The sequence below is a fragment of the Camelina sativa genome, chromosome 12 (assembly GCF_030686135.1).
Source record: "Camelina sativa cultivar CO46 ecotype springtype chromosome 12, ASM3068613v1".
In the NCBI taxonomy this organism is placed as follows: Eukaryota; Viridiplantae; Streptophyta; class Magnoliopsida; order Brassicales; family Brassicaceae; genus Camelina; species Camelina sativa.
The window spans coordinates 394,938-419,037 of record NC_141891.1 but is presented as its reverse complement, the minus strand read 5'-3'; the positions used below and the strand labels follow the sequence as shown (position 1 = coordinate 419,037).

The window sequence follows — 24,100 nt, the reverse complement described above, 5'->3', positions numbered from 1 at the left end:
AATTTTTAGCAAAATTCCGAATATTTAGTTTACACAATGTTTTTAAAAACAATTTTTTTAATTGGGTTAATTTAATTTTATTATATTTAGTTTTAATTAATTTGTAATTGAGGACAAAATAGTCATTTAGTTCAATACATAAGGTATATTTCAAAGACTTAAAAAAATTAGTATGGATTTCAAATTTCCTATTAAGTTTAAGGTATGTATTCAAATTTTTTCTTTATATTTTTATATCTGTATGACTTAGTGCAAATATTAAATCTTTCTCTTGTACGTTCTACTAATTTGCAAAAAAGTTAAACTCTGTCAAACATTCTGTTTTTAAGCATTATTTTATTTTTAAAATACAATAATTAAGTACAATTTTTATGAGAACTACTAGTGTATTTGTATTTTACGCAGCATAATCTTTTTCCTTTCTTTTTTTGGTTTTTATGCAACAATTTTTGTTAGTCTTTAACATTATTTAACGTTCGAACAAAAACATCAAAAAAGTGAATAGCTTTTTGCTTCGAATAACGTAAGTGGTATTTAAGTTAATCATTCGCGGCAAATTTCGTAAATCTTATTTTTGAACAAACAGCAATGTAATGATTGTCAAAAAAAAAAAAAAAAAACAGCAATGTAATGGACTTATAAAATTACTACGGAGCTATTATGTAGAGTCCCATGGGCTAGAAAAACATAAGACACGTTGGAAGATTCAATTCCTCACTTTTATTCATATCCACAGCTTATTATTTAAATCCAAAACAAACACAACAACAAATGGGTTTTTTTCCTCGTACAGATCCCATTATGCCCTCTCTTTGTTTTTTTTTTTGGTAAAAAAATTATCTCCACAGGCAAATAAATAAATTTAATTGACCCTTATACGGAGAGAAAGGGGAAAACAAAAAATATTGGATTTTAATAGAAAGAAATAAAACTTGTTTGTACCTTATATATTTGCAAAATGCAGAGGATGAGAGGAATGAATCATCACTCGTCTTCGTTTGCCGTGAAAATGAAAGTGAAAGGAGCGAACTTGTAACCATCTCCTTCGTAGAATTTGTTCTGAAACTCAACCCAGTGGAGACGCAGGGCGTGAAGGAACGCGCTTAGTGTCTCCATCACCAGCAACACTCCCACTGTCGCGAATATGAACACGAGGATCCCAATGATCAGAATGAACACATTGTTGTATCTGTTTTGTTGATATTGCCAACGAGACACAAAAAGATTAAACATGTTAGACCAAAAAGGGAAATATGTTTAGAAGAGAGGGAAAGAGAACGAGAGAGAGAGAGAAGAATGCATACCCCCAAGCGAGGAGGAGGACCTTCTCATAGAAGACTGATGATAGCTCTGAGTGAGCAAGACTGGAACAAAATAATGGATATTAAGCCATGAGTATAGGTTAATATGATTCATGTATAGCTTCTACTACTCATACCTGAGAGCCCAGAGACGCAGGTAAGAAGCAGTGTTGGAAACAGCTCCAAGCACAAACTCTATGGTGTGAATCAGCTGATGCACAAATATCTCGCTGAATTCAAACTCCTCATGCCCATGGGATCCTCCGGTTGTCTCTACATGAAGACTCTCATCTGTCTCGTCAAGAGGTGCGTATGACTGACCTTGATGCCTCTGGAGAAGGAAACCGATTAGGACGACCAGCAAAGGGTAAGAAAAATAACACCTAGTAAAGAAACGAAAAAGGGAAAAGGAAAGAATCTCACAGCTTCATGTTGTTTCTTCAAGATGAACGGCTTTGGAAGCAACATACACGGAACAGAAACAAGAGCCAGAAAGAGAAGCACAAGCTGAAAAATGGGAAGGAAAGCGATTAGTGAAGCAAAACATATGACATGCTTTTCTAGATCTCGTAACAGCAAGTCTACGGGGGATACTAACCTGCACTGTTTTCTGGTGAGGGAAAAGTTGATTCTCTCCTAATTCGTCGGTTGGGCTCAGGAACATGTATATCATTACATGATACAAATCTGCTTGAGAACCAGTGCACCACTTTATGATGATGAGGACCGAGAGATAGCCAAACAAGCTGTTCAAGAATATCATTTGGGGAATGAACTGGAACCTGCAAGCCCGCAAAATTAGACGCTATGAGGATGACTGAATTTAAATGTTTAAAGAACTGAAGAGAGAGCACATTATGGGCAGAAAATATCGACTTAACCCACCATATATTTACACTCGATTTGAAGAATCTAGCATTAAAGTAGCTCATTATTATTCCAAGGTTCATTTGAGAAACTCCGAGAAGAATTGACATTTTCATCTTCAGCGAGTTCAGGAATGGCAGCTCGCTGCGGGTTCCATGCCACACAGGATCTAGACCAAATGGATAAGTGTCTCTGACCTTTATCAAACCAATTGTTGTAGCCTCGCTGAACATAGAAATAAGAAAAGAAAGAAATTCAGAACCGTAAAGAGACTCGCTGCTACTAGTATGCTATTTTCCTTTATAAACCTAAGTATTAGAATTAGCCTGCATACCTGCAAGAGGCATCACGGCAATCATAGGCTGAAGGAGCAAACAATGGGTATGGTATAGAGAAGAACTCGTTGTAGATCAAACCAGTGTATATTGAGAAGAGTGACATCATCAGAATGACATAACGCCCACCAAAAGCCATTTCCATAATATCCCCAAGTTTCTATTGTCAAAGAGCAACGATTGAAGAGTTAGCATCTAGAACTCGCAAGCACAAAACATCAAAATGCAATAGACTAATCTGATCTTTGGAAATGTCAAGTGAATTTCTTATGCTTTCATATTTGCATGTAACTCTATAATAAAACAGACAGCTAAACTATAAGCAAGTTCTGCTGATGACATCAGTTGGGGGGATATTACCTGGCTGGCAAGTTTCTTCTCTCTCAATATCAAGTACATAGTTGCAAGCAGAATGCATATTCCATGCCCCCAATCACCAAACATAACAGCGAAAAGGAAGGGGAAGGTAACAATTGTGAATACACCTGGATTGGCTTCCTGATACTTAGCCACACTGCAGAGTAGCGATCATAGAAGATTGATCAGAGGAAACTATGACAAGAGTAAAACGCAGTCTACAACATATTTTCTTCTAGTACAAAGGCTATCTCCCAATTTCTTGTTTCCTAAACCGAGTCAGAAGCTCCAGAGAGACACTTACCCATACGCATCAACAATTTCCTGGATGGCAGAAGTAAATTTGTTTGTGCGGAAATAAGTTGGTGGCGACTCTTTGGTCCTTAGGACCTGGAATATTGATCCAACTTGAGAATTGGAGTCAACGGCAGCACGCTGTAATGCATCTTGAATCTGCACACCCAACCCCATTATAAATAAGTAAACAATACAAAAGCAGTAAAACTCACAGTTACAGAATACGTTATTCAATATTGCAGTTTACAGTGCAACAAAAAGGAACAACTCACTTCATTTGATGCAAAGACCGGACTCCAGCCCTCAGCCACGAGACACTTCTTGGTCACATCAAGACTAAGCATGTTCAATGTATGATAGATAGCTTTCTCTTTACGTACCTGCAATCAGTAAAAAAAAAAGTTGACGTCATCTTGCATGGAGTATAACAAACGGGTCAACAACCCCCAACATAGATCCACATAGGATAATACCTTGAGATTCCATAGCTCAAATTTATCTCCAATGGTCTGCAACAGAACGTTGCGGTGACCTAGCCCAGCATCTATGGTGGTTTTAAGTTCTGATAATCGACCTGAAACCTGAAACATTGTGAAAAGTGTTAAAATGGTAGACAGTTATGGTATCATCATAAAATTGCTAGCCTAAGATACACCGTGACATGGATGCTAAATGACTTCTAACTAACAGGCACACAACTTCGGTACATTAATGATCAAATATTACATTCTCATGCATTAACTTTTGCTGGATATCTGAGTGCCAACAAATACCCAACAGTCTGTTAATAATTATGACGCAACTCAAAAGAAAGCCATGTACAAAACAAGAATATCCAGGGAAGTAAATGGACTACGACAACAAAAAAAATTACAAATATTTTATCAATAAGAATATTCACAAGAATGATAATACATACCTCGGTTATCATTTGAGCTTGTTTTCCAAGGTCCTCACTGAAAGGATATCGATTGGCCCCAAAAGCTTCACATATTTTCAGAATTTTGCTTTTCGCTCTTTCCCCAGAATAGAAGACAATAAAAACATTTTTCTCAGCCTACAATATTGTTAAGTTAAAAGTTAATTCCAATTAATACACAGAAAAGCCGCACAGGTATTTTTATATTTTAAATATTTAAATATCTAGCATATGTATATGTATTAGAGCACAAATTACAGAAGGAAAGAAAGCAGAAGCATCTAACCTTCTCCCCAGAGCTGGGATCAATGACCGGCTCCTCAATGACAGTCTGTCGAATAAAGATGTTTCCCCTAGTCGCACGGAATAGAATCCTCTCGAACACCATAGACTTTTCACGAGGCACTAATCCGGTAAGAAATCCAAGCTTAACTTGCTTTGACGAATCAACGGACTTCTGCTGTTTAAAAGAAACTATTGTGACTGGTGATAACTAACCAAGAAACTACAAAAACTTAAAGCATGAGAACAGCTGAACTTTTCATACTTCCTGCAACAAAGGAGACTCCAGAAGATCGTCACCCGCTTGTTGTGAATCTTCTGATTCTATCTCTCTCTGTTGAGCCGTGGCACTTCTATGAGCAGAAGAAAAGAACTCACCAGCCTGAAAATATCACATTCAGATAAATATAGCGTGAGATGCACTTGATAGGATTCAACCATAACATCAGAAGCCTATTTACCACCACAAAAAGCCCCAGACTCATTAGTATTATTATTATCTTTATCAAATATTACTTATCGTGGGATAACCTTAGTAACCTAAGTTCTCCTTAGGGTAAATAAAAGACTCACATACCAATAATTTATAACATGATTACAAATCAAATTATCAAAACATACTATTTGTTGCGTAATCCAACATAACATCTTCAAAACCGTGAACTATATAGATAAGGAAGATATATAGTACCTTCTGAAGAACCAACTTGTACTCCATAAGTTCATTATAAGATCTCTGCAACTTGTCATTATTAGCGTTGATTTCAACGAGTTCAGCTTCTAGCTCTCCAAGCTTTACCTAACAAGCCAGAAAGGAAAAAATAAGTACCTCGGTAAGAAAACGAAAAGCATGACATGGAAAATGATGAAAAACATGTATAACAAATTTACCTCAACATCATCCAAGTCAATGTCACTTTCTTTCTCTAGCAATTCCTTAGGTAAAACTTCAGCTTTTGACATTTGATCCTTGAAGAAACGTATTTTCCGTGCCATCTCTCCACATCTTTTAATCTTAATATATGAAAAAAACAAGAGGCAAATTATCACAATTGTAAGGTGTACCAACTCATAGTGTAATTATATGAAAGCATGAGATTTACCTGAGCTGCATAAGTACGTTGGAATGGGCTCTTCTCTGAATTAAGCTGCAATCAACATTAAATAAACAAAGGTCTATCAGAAGAGAGTGGTTGACGACAAACAAACAAAAACATTGACCAAAGATCTGTGGTCAATATTTCATCATCTCTTAAGAAAACAAACTAAACAAAATCTCAAAACCAAACGCCAAAGTTTAACTATCCAACAAAACGAAGGCGATATTCAAAATAACAGCTAGAGATAGATCCGTCAACTCTTATAAATCCTGAATGAAACCTTAGGGTTCCAATTTCGAAAACCCCGTCAAAAATCACCATCGAAGGTCCAAATTTCAGAGAAAAAAATCGTTCCTCATCAAACACGGATTGGAATGTAAATAAGAGAAAATGCCACAATCCAATTAGTTTAAGCATCGAGATAGAGAGAGAGAGAGAGAGAGAGAGGGAGGAGAACTGACGTCTTTGAATTGGACGAGGCCGAGATCCCCAAGGTAAGAGACGGTGAGATGAGCGGATTCCATGGGAACAATGAGCTGAACAAGTTGCATAGTCTCTGAACGCATCAGATCCATCGGCGGACAACAGCCACCACCGCGGCTTTCCCCCATCGTATCGTTGATCGATTTGATGAGCTTTTCTTCTTAGAACCAAAAACGAGAGGAGAGGAATCAGAGATATTGACGATAATGTATTTTCTTGTCAGAGAGAGAGAGAGATCACGCACGAGCCAAAGACGGAGGAGATGAAAAGAGCTGTAAAATAATTATTATTATTTTATTTTTATCTGGCCTAGTCCCCATCTCGTATTTCAATCTGCTTTTATCCCATAATTGCCCCTCACGACTTCCCAATATTGTTATTCTACCCTTGCGTTTTCAGATATCTTCGTTACTGGGCTTTTAGTGGGCTTTTTCAGATATCTTCGTTACTGGGCTTTGATTACCTAATTTAAGTTTAGAATATCCCTCTCTCTCTCTCTCAAAGCATTTCACTCAACAACAACAAAAAAAAAAAAACACTGAGCAAAGAGAAAAGAATGTAGCCTCGCGATCAAAACATGAAATGCCATAAGGAAACCACTTTGTTGACAAGTAAAATCTCTTGGAGGGTTTGCAATTGCATTGCATGCATCACTTAAAGAGTAGTACTATCAATCTTCTTGTTATGGGGCTCCCATTAGTTGGGCTCACTAAATTAATCACTCGTGATATGCTTTTTTTAACTCGATCGACCAATTATTGGCCCATAAGTGAGATCCAAATTACAACCGCCAATTTGTTCCAAGATTCAATTTTTTTTTTTTTTTCTTTTTTTTTTTTGGGGTATAACTCAGTTCCAAGATTCTACTAGGTCTCTTCTTCCTTTCTCTTGATTTGGACAAGGCATATAAAAAAAATCTCATTAGAGTTTTCTAGGAAGCATATAACAAACTGGAAAATGTTAATTAGGAGGCAAAGATATGCAGTCGTCGTAATGATGAGTATAATGTAAAAATATAAACGTTTTACTTTTCTTGCTGACAAAAATTAGTCACAATTGGACCACAAAAGTTGAAAATACTGTTTTCTTTTCCTTTGATAAGAATAAGACAGTAGAAATTTAACTAGAGTGGGATTGATTATACGTATAACGTATGTATATTATATAGACTGAGATCTACGGGGATTTGGACGGACATGATTGAAAGAAGCAAGAAAGTATGTCAGGAAATGGTCCAGGAACCCATTTGTTGGAATTAAGACAAAGACAAAGACAAACGATATAACTAAATACTCAGCTCACAAAAAATGACGCACATAATGAACCCACCGACTGATAATAAATAGTTCGAAATTAATGTTGCAATTTGAGATTAATATTGGTTATAAGAAAATAGAGATCAAAGTGGATAGTCATGTATTAAAAGATTTAGGCAATTGATATATAAAACAAGGACGCATGCAATTGATATATAAAACAAGGACGCATGCAAGATTTAGGCTTACTTTGGGAGACAAAAACACAGGCTATTTTCATGCAATAACCAAAGGAAGAAGAGCCATTAACAAATTCTCAGTACTAGAAAATGAGGCAGGCGAAATTTTTAATGAAGAAGGACAAATACTGGAAGTAATCCTAGATTATTACCAGAATCTGTTCTCATCTCAGAACAAGTCTGAAGAAGAAATTTGGACAGTAGTTGAAGAAGCCCTCACTCCTCGAGTCTCAACAGAGACAAACAACGAGCTGATATCCATCCCGACTCCAGAAGAGATAAAACAGGCCTGCTTCTCAATCCACCCAGATAAAGCCCCAGGACCAGATGGCTTCTCTGCAAGCTTCTTCCAATCAAACTGGGAGACGGTCAAGGACCAAATAACGCTGGAAATCCAACACTTTTTCTCCTCTGGGATCCTACCTGAGAAAGCAAACAATACACATGTGAGGTTAATACCCAAGATCACAAGCCCAAAGAAAATGGCTGACTACAGACCTATAGCACTATGCTCGATCTACTACAAGATTATTGCAAAGCTGATCACAAAGAAGTTACAGCCGTTTTTAGATGGCATCATCTCAGAAAATCAGAGTGCATTTGTACCTGGTAGAGCTATAGCGGACAATGTTCTGATAACACACGAAGTGCTACACCATCTCCACACATCTGCTGCGAAAAAACAATGCTACATGGCAGTAAAAACTGACATGAGCAAAGCCTATGACAGGATTGAATGGAAATTTGTTAGAATGGTGCTGGAAAAAATGGGATTCCATCAGACTTGGATAAATTGGACCATGCAATGCATCACAACAGTGTCATACTCCTACCTTCTCAATGGTTCTGCTCAGGGACTTGTTAAACCGCAAAGAGGACTGCGACAAGGAGACCCCCTCTCACCGTACATCTTCATCCTCTGTAGTGAAGTCTAATTTGGCCTATGTCACAGAGCACAAAGTGATAAAAAACTCACAGGAATCAAAGTAGGGAAGAAGAGCCCTAGACTCACTCACCTCTTGTTCGCGGATGACACAATGTTTTTCTGTAAATCAGAAGAGAAAGAATGTCAAAGCCTTCTCCGAATCCTTCAGAAATACGAAACAGCATCTGGCCAAAAAATCAACCCACAAAAATCTGCAGTTACCTTCGCATCAAAAACCCCAGGTGGAACCAAAGATAGAACTAAAACCCAACTGGGAATCACCAAAGAGGGAGGATCAGGAAAGTACCTGGGTCTACCAGAGTTATTTGGCAGGAAGAAAAAGGATTTGTTCAACTTGATAGTAGATAGGATCAGACAAAGAGCCTGCAACTGGTCCTCCAAATTCCTCTCCTCAGCAGGGAAGCTCGTCATGTTGAAATCTGTCCTCGCAGCTATCCCAACTTACACAATGTCCTGCTTCAAGCTTCCCACATCGCTTTGTAAACGCATACAATCTGCACTAACAAGATTTTGGTGGGATGATAGTATGGAGAAAAAGAAAATGTGCTGGCTATCGTGGAAAAACCTATCAAAAGCTAAAGGCGAGGGAGGTCTGGGTTTTAGAGACTTACAATGCTTCAACGATGCTCTTTTAGCTAAACTAAGCTGGAGAATCCTAAAAACTCCAAACTGCCTCCTGGCCAAAATCCTACTAGGCAAGTACTGTCATTCGACGCCCTTCATGGAGTGCAAAGTCCCCTCAACTACATCCCATGGGTGGAGAGGCATATGCATAGGAAGAGACCTCTTAAAGACCAGAATGGGTAAAGTAATAGGTAATGGGAGATCAACAAGCATCTGGAGCGATCCCTGGCTCTCCATTACTGAGCCCAAACAACCTATAGGCCCCCCTCCTGAATCAAGTCACTTACACACGGTCAACCAACTTATCTCCCCTGTATCAGGTGATTGGGACAGGGAGAAACTTTTACGAAACTTACCAGCATGGGAAGAGGAAATTCTCCAAATCAAGATAAGCTCCTTGGGGGCAGAAGATTCTTATGCTTGGCTTCCCACAAAAACAGGAATCTATACCGTGAAGTCCGTTTACTATGAAAGCCTTAAAGCGGAAACTAGCTTTGAACATCATACAGCTCTAACCGAGACCCGAGACTTCAATTGGATAAAGGAAATCTGGAATGTAAAGTGCTCACTGAAGATCAAACTATTCCTCTGGAAACTGATGAGAGGTATATTACCAGTGGGGGAGTTACTAAGCACCAGAGGATTAAATGATACAGCGACCTGCCCATTCTGTGGAAGTCCCGAAACTGTTACTCATCTCTTCTTCCAATGTGATTTTGCTTTACAGATCTGGCAAAAAGCACCTTTCAAAACCTCTTTCTTGGGAGAACATATAACCAATTTGAAAGCGGGACTGGAATTATCTAACCGACTAATCTGCCTTCCGCCATGTGGTCTAGTTGAGGGACCCCTGATGCCTTGGATCCTGTGGGCAATTTGGACCGCCCGCAACCAAAAGATCTTCAACAACCGACCTGAAGCCCCTATGAACTCTATTACTCATGCTATCACCATGGCCAGAGAATGGCAATCTGCACAAGAGATACCTCCACCCAAACAAACTCAAAGCCCCAGATTGAACAATCGCACCTTGAGGAATGAACATGGTGACTTAGTTTGTACGGATGCGGCTTGGAACCAGTCTCACAAAGCAGCGGGATACGGCTGGGTTTTCTCCAATCGAACAACAGGATTTCGCCTAGAAGGAAAAGGCGTCAATCTCCGGATCAGGTCACCGGTTATGGCAGAAGCTTTAGCAATCCGCAAAGCACTACAGCAAGCCCTTACTCTAGGGTTCACAAACCTTTTAATCGCTTCTGATTCCAAGCAGGTAATCGAAGCCATCAATTCGGAGCAACCATCGACGGAGTTCCACGGGATTCTCCAAGATATCCTGATTCTATCATCTAAGTTTATTTCGATCTCTTTCAAGTTTATTCCAAGAGAGGAAAACCAAGCGGCAGATGCCATTGCAAAAGAATCTCTTAGAGATATTGTAAACGAGACCCTAATTTAAGTTAAATGAAAATCTATTTGTCCAAAAAAAAAATATATATATAAAACAAGGACGCATATGATATCGATGAATGATTGGGTTTTGTTTGGTTATATAGATATGAAAACAAATTTTGAAGTAATTCGAGTCCATTGATGAATGATTGATGGTAGTAATTAATTGGCAAAAAGGTCCCATGCATACTAATTTTTAAAAAAGGAATGTCTAAAAAGTGCACGAAGAACCTTTTCAAAAAGACCAGTAGTACATCCATGTGACTTAAGAAAATAACACAAAAGATATAAAAATGTATATTCAGAGATTACGATATTTCCTTGGGAAAGTATCTCGCCGAACTATTAGACTAAGTCTCAATGTACTGGTGCTTTATAGATTAGTAGTCACCAATAATGACGTCTAAAAGGTGTGAACATTTGTGATTTGTTGGTACCGCTAGTAGTAACCCGTGATCAAACAAAATATTAATAGAAAGACTTCGGAGTAATCAACATATAAAATTACCCATGTATAAACTATCATACGGACAACTATATATTGTTTCGCTATAGACTATAGTATGCATATAGCATTAGTTAGTATATTCTTTTTTCATATAAACAGTTTGTTTGTTGCTGTACACTTGTGTACGCCAATATAAACAACAAAAAAAACGATAGTAGTATATGATTCCACGAAGCAGTCTTGAAATCTTGACAGTTTCTAAAGATCCAATGTTATCCTTTTTTTTAGAACCCGATAGTGACGAGTTCGAAGTACGAAGCAACTAACTACTACGTTGAAACCAAAACATTAATTCATAAATTTGCTTTGAAGAGGGCAAGTCGAAAAGAAAATGTATTATTAAAAGGGTAGTTGACAAAGAATAAAGGTAACGATCGAGGGGAAAGATTCGAGAGAGATCATCCATATCTTCTTCCTCTAAAAGTGTTGTTTGTCGTATTCCTCTCCTCATAAATTATATATTATCCAAAATTATTCTCCAAAACTCAAAAGATCAGATCCACTCTTCTTATTTTATTATAATCAAAAGTATTCAATCTTTTTATGATATCAATTAATTCCGAACAATTTGGCCGACATGACGGCAAAGCCTTATATGAGTATGTTTGATTATTATTGAATTTAAGAAGACAAATGAACAAAACTCATCCACTAATTAAGTCTAAAAGGATACATGCATGAACAAGAGAGAACTGCTCTACGATTAACGTCACTATGTAATGATGATAGAGGGGGTTGAATCGATTTCAATCACATTAGATAGAAACACGCACAAAAACAACTTAAACCAAAATTATATGAATTATATTGTTGGGGTTAGGTTTGTACCGGAACCAATATCAAATTGCAGTGTTTTGTTGAGTTTTATGAAAAAGATTGGAAATTTGATTTTCTTTCGATATTTTATATTGTTTCAATTTCAACTAATACACATCTTTATATCTTTATAGAAAAAAAGAATTATAGAGAGCGGCGATAAGAGGCAGAAAAAAGAAAGTAAAAAGAGGAAGTAGAGAGAGAGATATCTACACATGGATGATGGAAGACAAAAGCTGGCATGAAGAGCTGGCCATTTGTCAAAGTTCCCCATTTATTTCCCTTTTTCTTTTGTCGTTTCTATTTATTAGACTAATTAGCAGCATCTGACGAGAAAAAGATTAATATTGTACCAAAAAGATTGTATTAAATTCCACTTTTGTACTTTTTCTTCCATAGACAAGACCTAAAAGGTTCCCACATCTAGGCCTCTTTACCTATTTCGGTAAACAAAAAAAAAAAACATTACAACTGAGTGATTTTTAATAACTTACAAAAGTATCAACATAGATTATATATGTCACAGTTTGTTCAAAAAAAAATAAAATAAAAAGAGGAACATTTGTCAAAGCTCAGTTAAACTAAAAGAAAAAAATAAAGTGAGAGCTTAGCCACTAATTAATACTAGAACAATGACTAGTTATCAGCGTTAGGGCATCTCCAACCCACCTCTATATTTGCTTTTTAACTCTATTTTAGGGTAAAATCTACTCCAACTCATCTCTATTTCTACTTCTATAATAGAGATCTCTATTTTTTCCTCTATATATATAGGAACTCTATTTTTTCCTCTATAATAGAGTTGAACTTTTTTATTTATAAAATGGTCCTTGAATTTTTGACACTTTTATATTTATGATCAAAATAAATAAAATATATATTTAAATAGTTTAATAATAATTTAATGAAGTATATTAATAGGATAATTGATTATAAAGTTAAATTTGACTAATTTTAATATTTTGGTTTAAAATTTTTAAAGGTTTTCGTATAGAAAATTTTTAAAGGTTTTTGTATAGAAAAACAATTTTAAAATTTGAGACTATTATTTGCAAAAGAAATTTTTTATAAAATCTTATTAAATATAAATAACTTAAATATTTTAGTTTTTATTCATGTCATAACATTATTTTTAATACAACAAAGACTAATTATTTAATATTCTGGTAAATTACTTCTGGATCCACCAATAACATTATTTTTATATGATGCAATGTATTTCTTTTAATAAATGTGATATTTAAATAATACTTATGAATGTTAAAAATTTAAATAATATCATAATTTTATGAAAATTTCACATATACTAAAATAAATGGGTTAGTTTGCAACTTTTATAAGTAAAATGTATTAATAGTAAAATAAAAAAGGAATTTCTACGGAATATTCTTTTTTAGAGAAAAAAATAGAAGTATCCATTGGAGCAAAAGTCACCTCTGTTATAGAGTTCCTCTATTTTAGAGGTAAAAATAGGGAAAACCATTGGAGATGGTCTTACTAGATGAACTTCAAAATCAATGTACTGTCAAGTTGCTATCATTCTCTGCCTTCGTCTATGAAACCGAAGAAACTCAAATGTAATTTGTGGTTAAACATGATTATAATTGGTCTACTCCATACCCGGTTTTTTTGTTGGTTAAAGTTCCGTGGATTCTAAACCAGACCAAACCGGACGGTGTGAAACTAAAACCAAAACAAGTCAATTTGGGCGTATTGAAAGCAAAGGAGAGAGAGTAGCTATCAATCAATCAAGAAAAGGAGAAGGAGGAGGAGTTAAAAAAAAAAAAGACAAAGGAAACCTAAGCTGCTTATCTATAAAGCCAACACATTATTCTTACCCTTTTGCCCACACTTATACCCCATCAACCTATACATACATTCACCCCCACATGAATGTCTTTCTATACATAAACACTACTATATAGTACTGGTCCAAGGGTACAAGTTGAGAGAGATAGAGAGAGTGTGTGAGAAGAGGCAATTTTGTGATATTCGAGAGAAAAAAGGTTTAATTCTACTTATACGAAAAAGAAAGAAAGTAGAAAAGATGAAGATTTGGTGTGATGTGTGTGATAAAGAAGAAGCTTCGGTGTTTTGTTGTGCGGATGAAGCAGCTCTTTGTAATGGTTGCGATCGCCATGTTCATTTCGCCAATAAACTCGCCGGGAAACATCTCCGTTTCTCTCTCACTTCTCCTACTTTCAAAGATGCTCCTCTTTGTGATATTTGCGGGGTATGAAAACTCATTTCAAACTTCTCTCTTCTTCTATTTATTATTTTTTTGGCCTTTCTCGATAGATTTCTAATATTTTCTTGGAAATAAAACTTTTAGATATCTGTATATGGTTAGTATTGATGAAATCTTGGTTTCATGAACCTATGCTTTGGATGCCCTGAGTCACTTTTTGCTGTGATTTTGTTTTTGGTTGGTTTGGTGAGAAAATGATTATTTCCTCTTTCTTTCTCGGAATATTTTCCCAAATTTACTTACTTTGCTATAAAATTCCAAGTATCACACAATTTTTGACGACGAATTTTATAGCGACGACAAAAATTTACTTTACTCATAAACAGAACTTACCAAAAATCTTGATGAATTTTTCGGTCACTAGTCAAAATTAAGTTATTAACCAATTAAACCGAGTTGTTACAATATTTAAATACTTTCTTCTTTGGGAAGGAGCCGTCGAGAAAGATATAAGTCTAACAGCTAACAATTTCTTTTCTTTTCTTTTTTCTTTTCTGAACAATATCTTTTTGAAAAGTTCGTGGGGGAAAAGGAGGTCAAATCTAGCAGACAAATAAAATAATATACAAAAAATTATTTATAATAGGTGGATACAAAACAAGAGTCTTCTTGATTATCTATTATTAAATGGTATTTAATCTTTTATACATATGACAGGAAAGGCGTGCATTATTATTTTGCCAAGAAGACAGAGCAATACTATGCAGAGAATGTGACATTCCGATACATCAAGCTAACGAGCACACTAAGAAACACAATAGATTCCTCCTTACCGGCGTCAAGATCTCTGCCTCCCCGTCAGCCTACCCAAGATCATCCAATTCCAACTCCCCTGCTACATTGGGTCGAGCCAAAACCCGACCTAAATCAGTATCGAGTGAGGTCCCGAGCTCAGCCTCCAATGAGGTATTTATGAGCTCTCCTTCGACGACCACGAGCAATGGCTACTATGGTATAGAGGAAAATTATCATCAAGTGAGCGATTCGGGGTCTGGATCGGGTTGTACGGGTACTGGTAGTATATCGGAGTATTTGATGGAGACATTACCAGGTTGGAGAGTGGAGGATTTGCTTGAACATCCTTCTTGTGTCTCCTATGAGGATAACATTATTACTAATAACAATGAGTCCTATAGTGTTTATGATGGTTCTTCACAATACCAGCATGAAGGATTTTGGGAGCAAAAACCCTTTTCTTGATTTTTTTTTTTGTTGAATTATAGTTTTTCTCTTTGAAGTTGGTGTTTGTAATCATGAATCCAAACCAACTTGTTGTCTCCATTTTTTACTATTTTTCTTTCTATCTTTATATTAATAAGAAACTGTTTTCTTGTTTGTTAATTTGTCAACATAAATTTGGATTTGGATTTGACAATTGACTCAGAATCTATTGCATGGTCAATATACAAAACACATTAAATTGGTTTTATTTGTGTGGAGAAAATTCTTGACCCACAATTGTTTAATGAACAAACAAACTATTAACACCTTTATGATATTAGTTATTTGTTGCATTGAAATCAATACTATAACAGATGACGAAGATAATTAAAGCTGTGATTATTTAAAAAATAAAAATAACTTATCGTAAATGATTTCCAATCATGTGAAACTCAATAGATGTTTTTAGCTTACCAAAAAAAAAAAAAAAAAAAAAAAAAAAAAACAGCATGTCATATATAGTCTATAAAAAACTACTATATAATACAATGTATCATCACCTCAATAATGTCACACAACGCCATAGTGTGTATGACACAGGGACTCTAAGCACAAAACCAACCGATTCAATATGACCCCAAACTTCACCACTGATGCTCTTGTCAAGCAAAATCACAGCACACCAAATTTCCTTGGTTTCATCAAGAGGAGACGAGGCAGGACTGTCCCAAAAGATTACGAGCTTTCCACCGTAAGTACCAATTTCGGTATCATTTATAACGTACGCATCAAGTCCAGTCAAACCGTTGACCAATCTCTCCTCGTCTGACGAGGTTGTTTCATACCACCAGAATTTTTTATGCACATAAGAGTATGCTACGTTCTCTATCACACAACACTCCATCACTCTTAAGTGATCCTCGACAACTTCCCATTTTTTTTCTTTTAAAAGGTAAACAAACTGCCTCTTCTTGTTCTTGCTCTCTACATTCTTCTTCTTCTTCTTCTTGCTCTCCACATTCTTCTTCTTGATCGTCACATAAATCTTTCCAGGGCTCAGTATGAGCTTTTTATTTAAAGAGAAACGGACCTCAGGGCAAGGGTCCGGTAAAGGTTCCCAAGTTTGACTCTTTGGGTCGAAAACCTCACCCCAATACGTAGTTTCATCTGATCGACCTCCTCCCAGTACATATATTTTCTCATCCATGACACATATAAGGGGATCCCTGCGAGCCACCAGCATCCTAGGGGCGTTACTCCACATGCCAGTCAGCTCATTATAGACCCGCATGGACGAGGAGCGGTAGTCTTGGCCGCCGATCATGTAAAGTTTTGAGCCAACCTTTTCGCATGGTAAATATGGTGGGAAAGGAGTATAGGAAGAGGGCAGTGGTACCAATGAATTCCTAGACTTGTCTTGAATCGTGCAATAATGGTTAAGGGTTTGATCATCAGATTTTGTCCAGAGACGAAACCAGATGACGTAACGATTGGCGGGTGACCGTAGGCCGAGATAAAGACACTCTTCTTGAGTATTAAGTAGGCTTCGTACCTGATAGAGGCAGTTTGAGAGGACGAACGAGCGGAAGATCTTGGAGACAAGAGAGAGCTTTGGGTAGTACGAGTTCGATATGCGAGCCAAGCAGCTCAAAACTATGTCCTCCGGTAATGATAAAAACGACGGAGGCCGTGGAGGATAGTTTGATGTGTTGTTTGGTGGTTCTATATTGGACTCCTCCATAGCGGCGGTGCAGTTTACTTGTATGTTATTAAATAATACTCGCGCAGGTTCTTTATATATAGATACAAGTTATAACTTTTTTCTTTTTGTCAATTCAAGGTATACTTCTATAATATTTAATTTGTTTTCCTTATTTTATGATATAAATAAGTCAAATTGCTATGTGCTATAATTCTTTTTTTTAAGGGATAAAATAAAGAAACTTCGTTTTTTTTTTTGTCAATTCAAGTTATACTTATGATAGAAATAAGTCAAATTGCTACATACAATATGTGCTACAATTTTTGATATAAATATTGCTGTTTCATCCTTTGTCTCTTCATTGAATATATAAACTGTATATATACAAGTTATACTTCTATTATTATTTTTTTCTATCCTATTTTTATGATATAAGCAAATCAAATTGCTACACATGTGCTATAAGTTTATTTTTTTATAGTATAAAATTATAGCAATCCGTATAGACGCGAAGAACAATTACGTTTTTTTTGTTGTACATTTTTATAAAATATTTTATTTATTTGTTTTATAACAGAAAACTTCTACGGTTGCGTACGATGAATGTAGAGTTGTGTCTATTGAATATAGAGTTCTGTCTCTTATAAACAGTTGTATCTATTCAAATGTTCACATCTTAAAAATTTTATATATTTGTTCTTATTTTTAGAAAATTCCAAACTTTCTTTTAATTTTAAAGATACACATCTTTAGAAATCTATATATTTGTTCATCTTTAAGGAACTTTTTACCTCTCTATTCAACACATATTTTTCATAATATAATGAACCAAAATAATTTGAATTTCAATTGTCATTCTCTACTCTCTAATTTATTTATCAACATACATAATTTTAACATTGTGATGTAAAAATGACTTTTCATTACTGTGAGAAATCTATTGCAATTCTGATTGATTTTATGAATCATTGTAATATTTAATTGTATTCAATCTCTCAGTATAAGTCTTCATAAATTATTAATTTTTATTTATTAAAATAATTCTAACATGTTTAGTTGAACCATTGCGATATTTGGTATATTTAATATCACATAACTCGGATAAACTCTTCATAAATTGCTAATTATTAGTTTTTATTTACTAAAATATATTTAAATGAATTATTGCAATCTTTTAATATAATTAACCCACGATAAATTTAGTTTATTTGATTAACCATTAAAACTTTATAAAACCTAAATCAATGAAATGGAATGGAATTATTTTTGTTATTAAAAAATGAAATCGTTTGACGGAGTATATATAAGTTATCCTTCTTCTTTTTTGTCAATTCAAAATATACTTCTATAATCTTCAATTTTTTTTTCCTTACAGAGAAACTTGTTCTTTTTTTTTTTTTTTTTTTTTTTTTTTTTTTTTGTCTATTCAAGTTATACTTATGATATAAATAAGTCAAATTGCTACATATGTGCTATAATTTTTGATATTAAATATTGCTATTTCATCCTTCGTCTCTTCATTGAAAATTGTTTCACGGAGTATATAACTATATTCATACAAGTTATACCTATATAATATTTTTTTCCTTCTTTTATGATATATACTCCCTCCGTTTCACAAAGAGTGTCATTTTGACATATTTCACACAAATTAAGAAAAATTTGAATTATACATATTTGCCCCTATTTAATAAGTAATTAATGATTTAAGTTCAATGAAAATAGCTTTGGGATTAGGGGTAAAAAAGAAAATTAAGCATTAAAACACTCATTGGAAATGTAAAATGACATTCTTTGTGAAACAAAAAAAATTCTCTAGAATGACACTCTTTGTGAAACAGAGGGAGTATAAACAAATCAAATTGCTACACATGTGTTATAAAGTTATTTTTTGAATCTATATAATAATAGCAATCCAAATAAATGCAAAGAGTAGTTACTTGGGTCTATTGAATGTAGATTTGTGTCTTTTACAAACAATTGTATCTATTCAAATGTTCACATTTGTTCATTTTTAAGAAAATTTTTAAACTCTCTATTCAACACATATTTTTTCATGATATAATGAATCAAAATAAATTGAACTTTAATTGTCATTTTCTACTCTCTAAATTATTTATCAACATACATAATTTTAACATTTTGATGTAAAAATGACTTCTCATTATTGTGAGAAATCTATTGCAATTTTGATTTATTTTATGAATCATTGTAATATTTAATTATCTTCAGTATCTTAATATAATTATTCATAAATTATTAATTTATATTTATTTAAATATGTTAAAAAGATTTCTAACATGGTTAATTGAACCACTGAAATATATATATATATGTTTTGTCAACCATTGGGCCACAACTGGCCAGCCCATTAGCCAAATTCCTACATTCATAGGAGCCGAGACGCGATCCTGGGTGTGATGGTGCCTTCTACAAATGGACTTACCTCATGCCACTGCACTAAGGTCACTTCACGAACCACTGAAATATTTGATATATTTAATATGTAAGATTAAATCACTCCGATAAACTCTTAAGAAAGTGTTATTTATTAGTTTTTAGTTACTTTTATATATTGAAATGAATTATTTCAACATTTTAATGTAATTGACCCACCACAATTTTTTTATTAGATGAACCATTAAAACTTTTGATTTTTATAATGAACCATTGTAACTTTTGGTAAATTTCATATTTATGGTTGTGTCTATAATATTAAAATATATTTACATAATATTTTGTTTTTGTTTATTCAAATTTAATTTATTTGTTTGAACAACTGTAACTTTTAATTCTCTTTTTATATTATATCTTGTTTTGTATTGTTTATATTTATAAATGTTTAATAGTAGTTCCTACAAAATATTTTATAGAAAATATTCTACAAATTCAAAAAAAAAAAAAAAATGTATAATGATAAAAATTTTATAGGACATATTATATAGAAAATGTCCTATGAAATTAACTTTTTTACAAAAAAAAATCCGTCGAAAGTTTTAGTAGGAAAATTAAAGGAAACTTTTGAACAATTTTCTACCACAGTATTCGTAGGAAATTATGTTCTACAATTTTTCTACAAATTGGTTGCTATACAACCTACATGTTTTCCTATCCAAAAATAAAGATATATATATATATATATTTATAAAATATATAAATGTATTTTTTAATCTGAAATTAAATTTTGAAATATGACTATTATTTATTAATAGAAACAAAAATGATTAAAAATAAAATGATTTTAATTAAACAAAACTAAATTGAATGAGAACTTAAAATATGCTTCATTGAAGAACACTTTTTTCTTAGCCGCTTGGCCACCCAAAATAATATGAAAAATTAGGGTTTTATCTTTCCTTCAGAAATCTTTAATTGAGAGAAAAGTAAAAGTCTTTGAAAAACACACTCACTCATGAATATGTTCTTAAACTGCTAAACAAGATTCACCAAGTCTTGCTTATGAATCTGTTCTTTAATTATTAAGCTAGCATCACCAAGCATTAAACAGTAATGATTTATATAATACTGAAGTAGAAAACAGGAGTAAATAAAATATGTGAATTTAAGTACATTAAACATTTTTTTTTGACAACCGTAGATTAAACATTATTAAAATGAAATTACCTATCATATGGTTATAGTATAAATCATTATTTATTTAATCCTAAAATTTGTTTAACCATATGTTTATAACATTGATCATTATTTATTTAATCCTAAAATTTGTTTAACCATATGTTTATAACATTGATCATTATTTATTTAATCACATGTGAATGTAAATAAATTTCTAAGATTATTTCTTAATTAATATATAAATAAAAGTTTCAAAAATATGTACATTTATTTTTTATATTAAATAATGTGATAAAATATATGATTAAAAATGAGTTTCTCCATGATATCTCGGGGATTCTATACCTAGAGGTAAAATATAAAAAGATTGTTTTTCAATGGTTGAAATAGAGAATATTTTATACATTCCTTGGTATATGTATAGTAGGCTTGGGTGTAATATCCGTATCAAAAATTTTGAACTGAACCCGAACCAAGAAAATTGAATCCGAATGCGAGAAAATAACTGAAAGGATAATAGATTTTATATCCAAAAACTTGTATCCCGTAAACGATCCAAACCAAAACCCAAATGAATGTCCGAATTACTCAAAAGATAATAATATACCCAAATATTAGTTACTTTTATATATGATAGAACCCATATATTCAAAATTACAATTACAAAATCCAAAAATATTAATTATTTTAATATCACAATAACTCAAATACCCAAAAAAATGTATAAAATATATGAAAATTTATAGTTATATTTTTTCAAATTTAACCATTTTTGTTTCTTTCTCATATTTCAGATATCCGAATCCAAACCAAATTTCTAAAATATCCGAATATTAAAATCCATATCCAAAAAATTCCCAAATCTAAAATATATGAACCGAACGCGAGCAACTAAAAATTTTCTCACAAAATTTGTTTTTTCTTCTTTTCTCTACACCCGACGATGAAATCCATATTGGGGATACCGTGCCAGAAGATAATACCTCGCGTAACTCACCATCCTAGACGTAGACGCCCTTTGAAAGTAGGGATGGAGATTAAGACCCCAACCAGCTGCCCAATCTTCTTCTTCTTCTCCATCTTCTACATATTGGAATCTACTTCCAATATTATCATCTAAGAGCCCTTCAACATCAATTTCACCAAATTCCCATGCTACATCTCTCACCAAAGGTAGGAAAATCTCGTCTGGTGCATAAATGGTGAAAACATTCTTTTTACCATCACGATCCAAGCAAAATATTATATTTGCAGCCAGTGCCGTGCCCAAGTTTATCGGGGCTTAAGGCGAATTTAACATTAAAGATCATTTTAATATATTTTATGAAAATAAATAAATATTAAAATTCAAAATTAAAATAAAATAAATATCAAAAATTCAAAACTGCAGAAATTTTTTAAAAATAAAAAAAAAAATTTAAAAACCCTTAAACATAATCGTTCTTCTTTCTATTTCAATAAACTCTTTCATTAACTTTTCTTAATTTTTCTAACTTCGGTTTTACGACCTTACTCTGTCTTTCACAATTTAAGGTTTTGTTTTTCTTTTTGTATACTTTTATAAATAAATATATTCAGTGGAGTCATATATGGGTTGTTTAAGAAATAAAAAGAGTCTCAAAACCATGATGATACACCATATTTTCTATAATTGAGAGTAAAAGAACACACAAAAAAACTATATACTTTGAGGGCCTGAGGCAAATGCCTTTTTCCTAACCCATAGGCACGGCCCTGTTTGCAGCCACCTTAATGATATATGTAGGCATCACCAAACTTGTGACGATTCCCCTATGTCCATTTGGCAGACAGTACTTGATGATATTCATGGAACTTGTGTACATGAAAACTCCATTGGCATCCCACGCTCCACTCTTCACACGGATTGTCTCATCAATGGTAAGCTGGTGGTCTAGCGTTTTGCTTGCTATAGTGATAGTATGTTTGCTGAGCAAAGCAACTCTCTCTCTATCATTGGACCAGACACATCTGACAACCGGAGTATCTAGATCACCAAGAACCAGATTTTCCTGAAGGTCAAAAAGTACCACTTTTCCCTCAGATGTGCAAAGCAGCTTTGCAGTCCCGGCATAAAAGATAGCATCAGTAGGTATGGGCAGCTTTACTTTCTTAACCAACTTGTTCTTCAGATTCTTGACTAACACCTGATTGGTGCTTTTCTCAAGAACAGCAAACCAATCTCGGGATATGAAGACTGCAGAATTGCCAATCCCTTTCTTTGCGTCTAGCACAAAGTCACTCCTGCCAATGCGATCTTTCGGTATAATGAACAACTGGTAAGAACCGCCATCCAGATCTGAGTAGATTAGAACTGCATTGTCTTTAGGACTGTAAGATATTGTCGTTGGACTTGGGAGAGGGACAACTTTGGAGTCTCTTTGTGTAGAAAATTCATAGTGCCACAAATAACCACCTTTGGTATAGAACATGGAATCCCCACCAAAAGCAAATGCAGGACGTTCTCTCTCAAGCTTGAATATCATCATACCACTGTCATGTCCTGCAGCCAGTAGGTCCATCTCTGGCTGAATTGCTAGAGTCCAGAATCTGTCGGGGCCACAGCAGAAAGACTGAAGTACGGTTCTTCTCTTGTTAGCATCCCAGACACGGATGCTTCTGTCCTCAGAGTTGGAGATAATAATGTCCTGTTTTGAGTGGACCAAAACACAAGACACATTATTTGTATGGCCTTGCAAGGTTCTTTCAACCTCCCATGCTTTAGTTTCTGCAGTGAAAAGAAAGATCATCATGAATCTGAGATTTTGTACTAGAATGAAGGCATAAGCAAGATCTTGAATATCGGTGTATCATCCATGATTGACTAGGAAATGTTTTGGACGCAAAAAGATAGATAATTTACCATTCATCTGCCACAGCTTTACTTGGTGGTCATATGCACCAGAGACAATGAGAGGCGAGGTAGGATGAAAAGTTGCCCAGTTGACTCCTCTTGCATGACCTTGGAGCACGTACTTGACAATACCGTCAACAGCATTCGTCGGACTCAAATGCAAGAGGCCATCATCATCAGTAGGAGGTATTATTGTCTTCTTCCTGAGAGCACCAATATCCCAAACACGGACGGTGTGGTCCAAGGAGGCTGATACCATAAGATCCTCACCGGGGTGGAAAGAAGCAGACATAACAAAATGGTTGTGACCCTTGAAGATAGAAACACAGTTCTGTGAGGGCCAGTTCCAAATGCGGACAGTCTGATCATCGCTAGCACTCAAGATCCATGGGTACTCGTGGTGGAACTGCACAGTGCGGATAATATCATCATGCCCCACAAGCGTGCAAAGGCAGTTTTTTATAGTCCCAGACCTTAATCGTGGAATCATCCCCTGCAAGCAAACAACACCCAATGAATATATATTATTTTTCTTCCCGGAAGAACAGTCAAACATTTTGCTCCAAATTTAATTTTTGTTGATGTTATACATTTCAAAAAAGAAGAATAGTAAAAGAGTTTGCTCCAATATTAATTTTTGTTTGTTTTTTGTAATAGGAAAGTTTGGTATATATTTTCAAAACAATCTTGGTCGTTAATTAAACTACCGGAGTGTAAATATATTTGGCAGAGGAAAAATGAAGACATGTCCATCACACACAC

General features: G+C 34.3%; 3 protein-coding genes and 1 pseudogene across 5 annotated transcripts; 1 reads left to right on the top strand and 3 right to left on the bottom strand.

Annotated features, from left to right (window-relative positions):
• Positions 1-703: 703 nt before the first annotated feature.
• LOC104729221 (V-type proton ATPase subunit a3) lies at positions 704-6,310 on the bottom strand. Of its 2 annotated transcripts, none has more exons than XM_019233786.2 (18): positions 5,920-6,310; positions 5,462-5,506; positions 5,250-5,372; positions 5,050-5,157; positions 4,624-4,740; positions 4,363-4,533; positions 4,077-4,214; positions 3,631-3,738; positions 3,430-3,537; positions 3,165-3,313; positions 2,864-3,017; positions 2,503-2,663; positions 2,187-2,393; positions 1,900-2,083; positions 1,725-1,808; positions 1,439-1,632; positions 1,305-1,364; positions 704-1,189 (listed from the first exon to the last, which is right to left on the bottom strand). In XM_019233786.2, the coding sequence occupies exons 1-18, from the start codon at positions 6,067-6,069 to the stop codon at positions 985-987; spliced, it is 2,466 nt and encodes an 821-aa protein (XP_019089331.1). In that variant the 5' UTR covers positions 6,070-6,310; the 3' UTR covers positions 704-984. The 2 variants fall into 2 exon arrangements, with proteins under 2 accessions (XP_019089331.1, XP_010446444.2); XM_010448142.2 differs by having other exon boundaries at positions 4,363-4,536; positions 5,920-6,297.
• A 7,260-nt stretch (positions 6,311-13,570) lies between these two features.
• On the top strand, positions 13,571-15,368 carry LOC104729210 (B-box zinc finger protein 20). The gene is made up of 2 exons (XM_010448129.3): positions 13,571-14,012; positions 14,685-15,368. Exons 1-2 carry the CDS (start codon positions 13,827-13,829, stop codon positions 15,225-15,227), a joined length of 729 nt encoding a protein of 242 aa, XP_010446431.1. The 5' UTR covers positions 13,571-13,826; the 3' UTR covers positions 15,228-15,368.
• A 376-nt stretch (positions 15,369-15,744) lies between these two features.
• On the bottom strand, positions 15,745-22,106 carry LOC104733077 (putative F-box/kelch-repeat protein At4g39760). The gene is given in 7 exon segments (XM_087478654.1): positions 15,745-16,286; positions 16,289-16,355; positions 16,426-16,594; positions 16,684-16,820; positions 16,823-16,946; positions 21,450-21,747; positions 22,091-22,106. Coding segments are annotated over 7 exon segments (1,353 nt in total).
• On the bottom strand, positions 21,986-23,844 carry LOC109127888 (coatomer subunit alpha-1 pseudogene; annotated as a pseudogene). Its single transcript, XR_015574754.1, has 2 exons — positions 23,348-23,844; positions 21,986-23,212 (listed from the first exon to the last, which is right to left on the bottom strand). The product of XR_015574754.1 is annotated as a coatomer subunit alpha-1 pseudogene (transcript).
• Between the last annotated feature and the right edge of the window lie 256 nt (positions 23,845-24,100).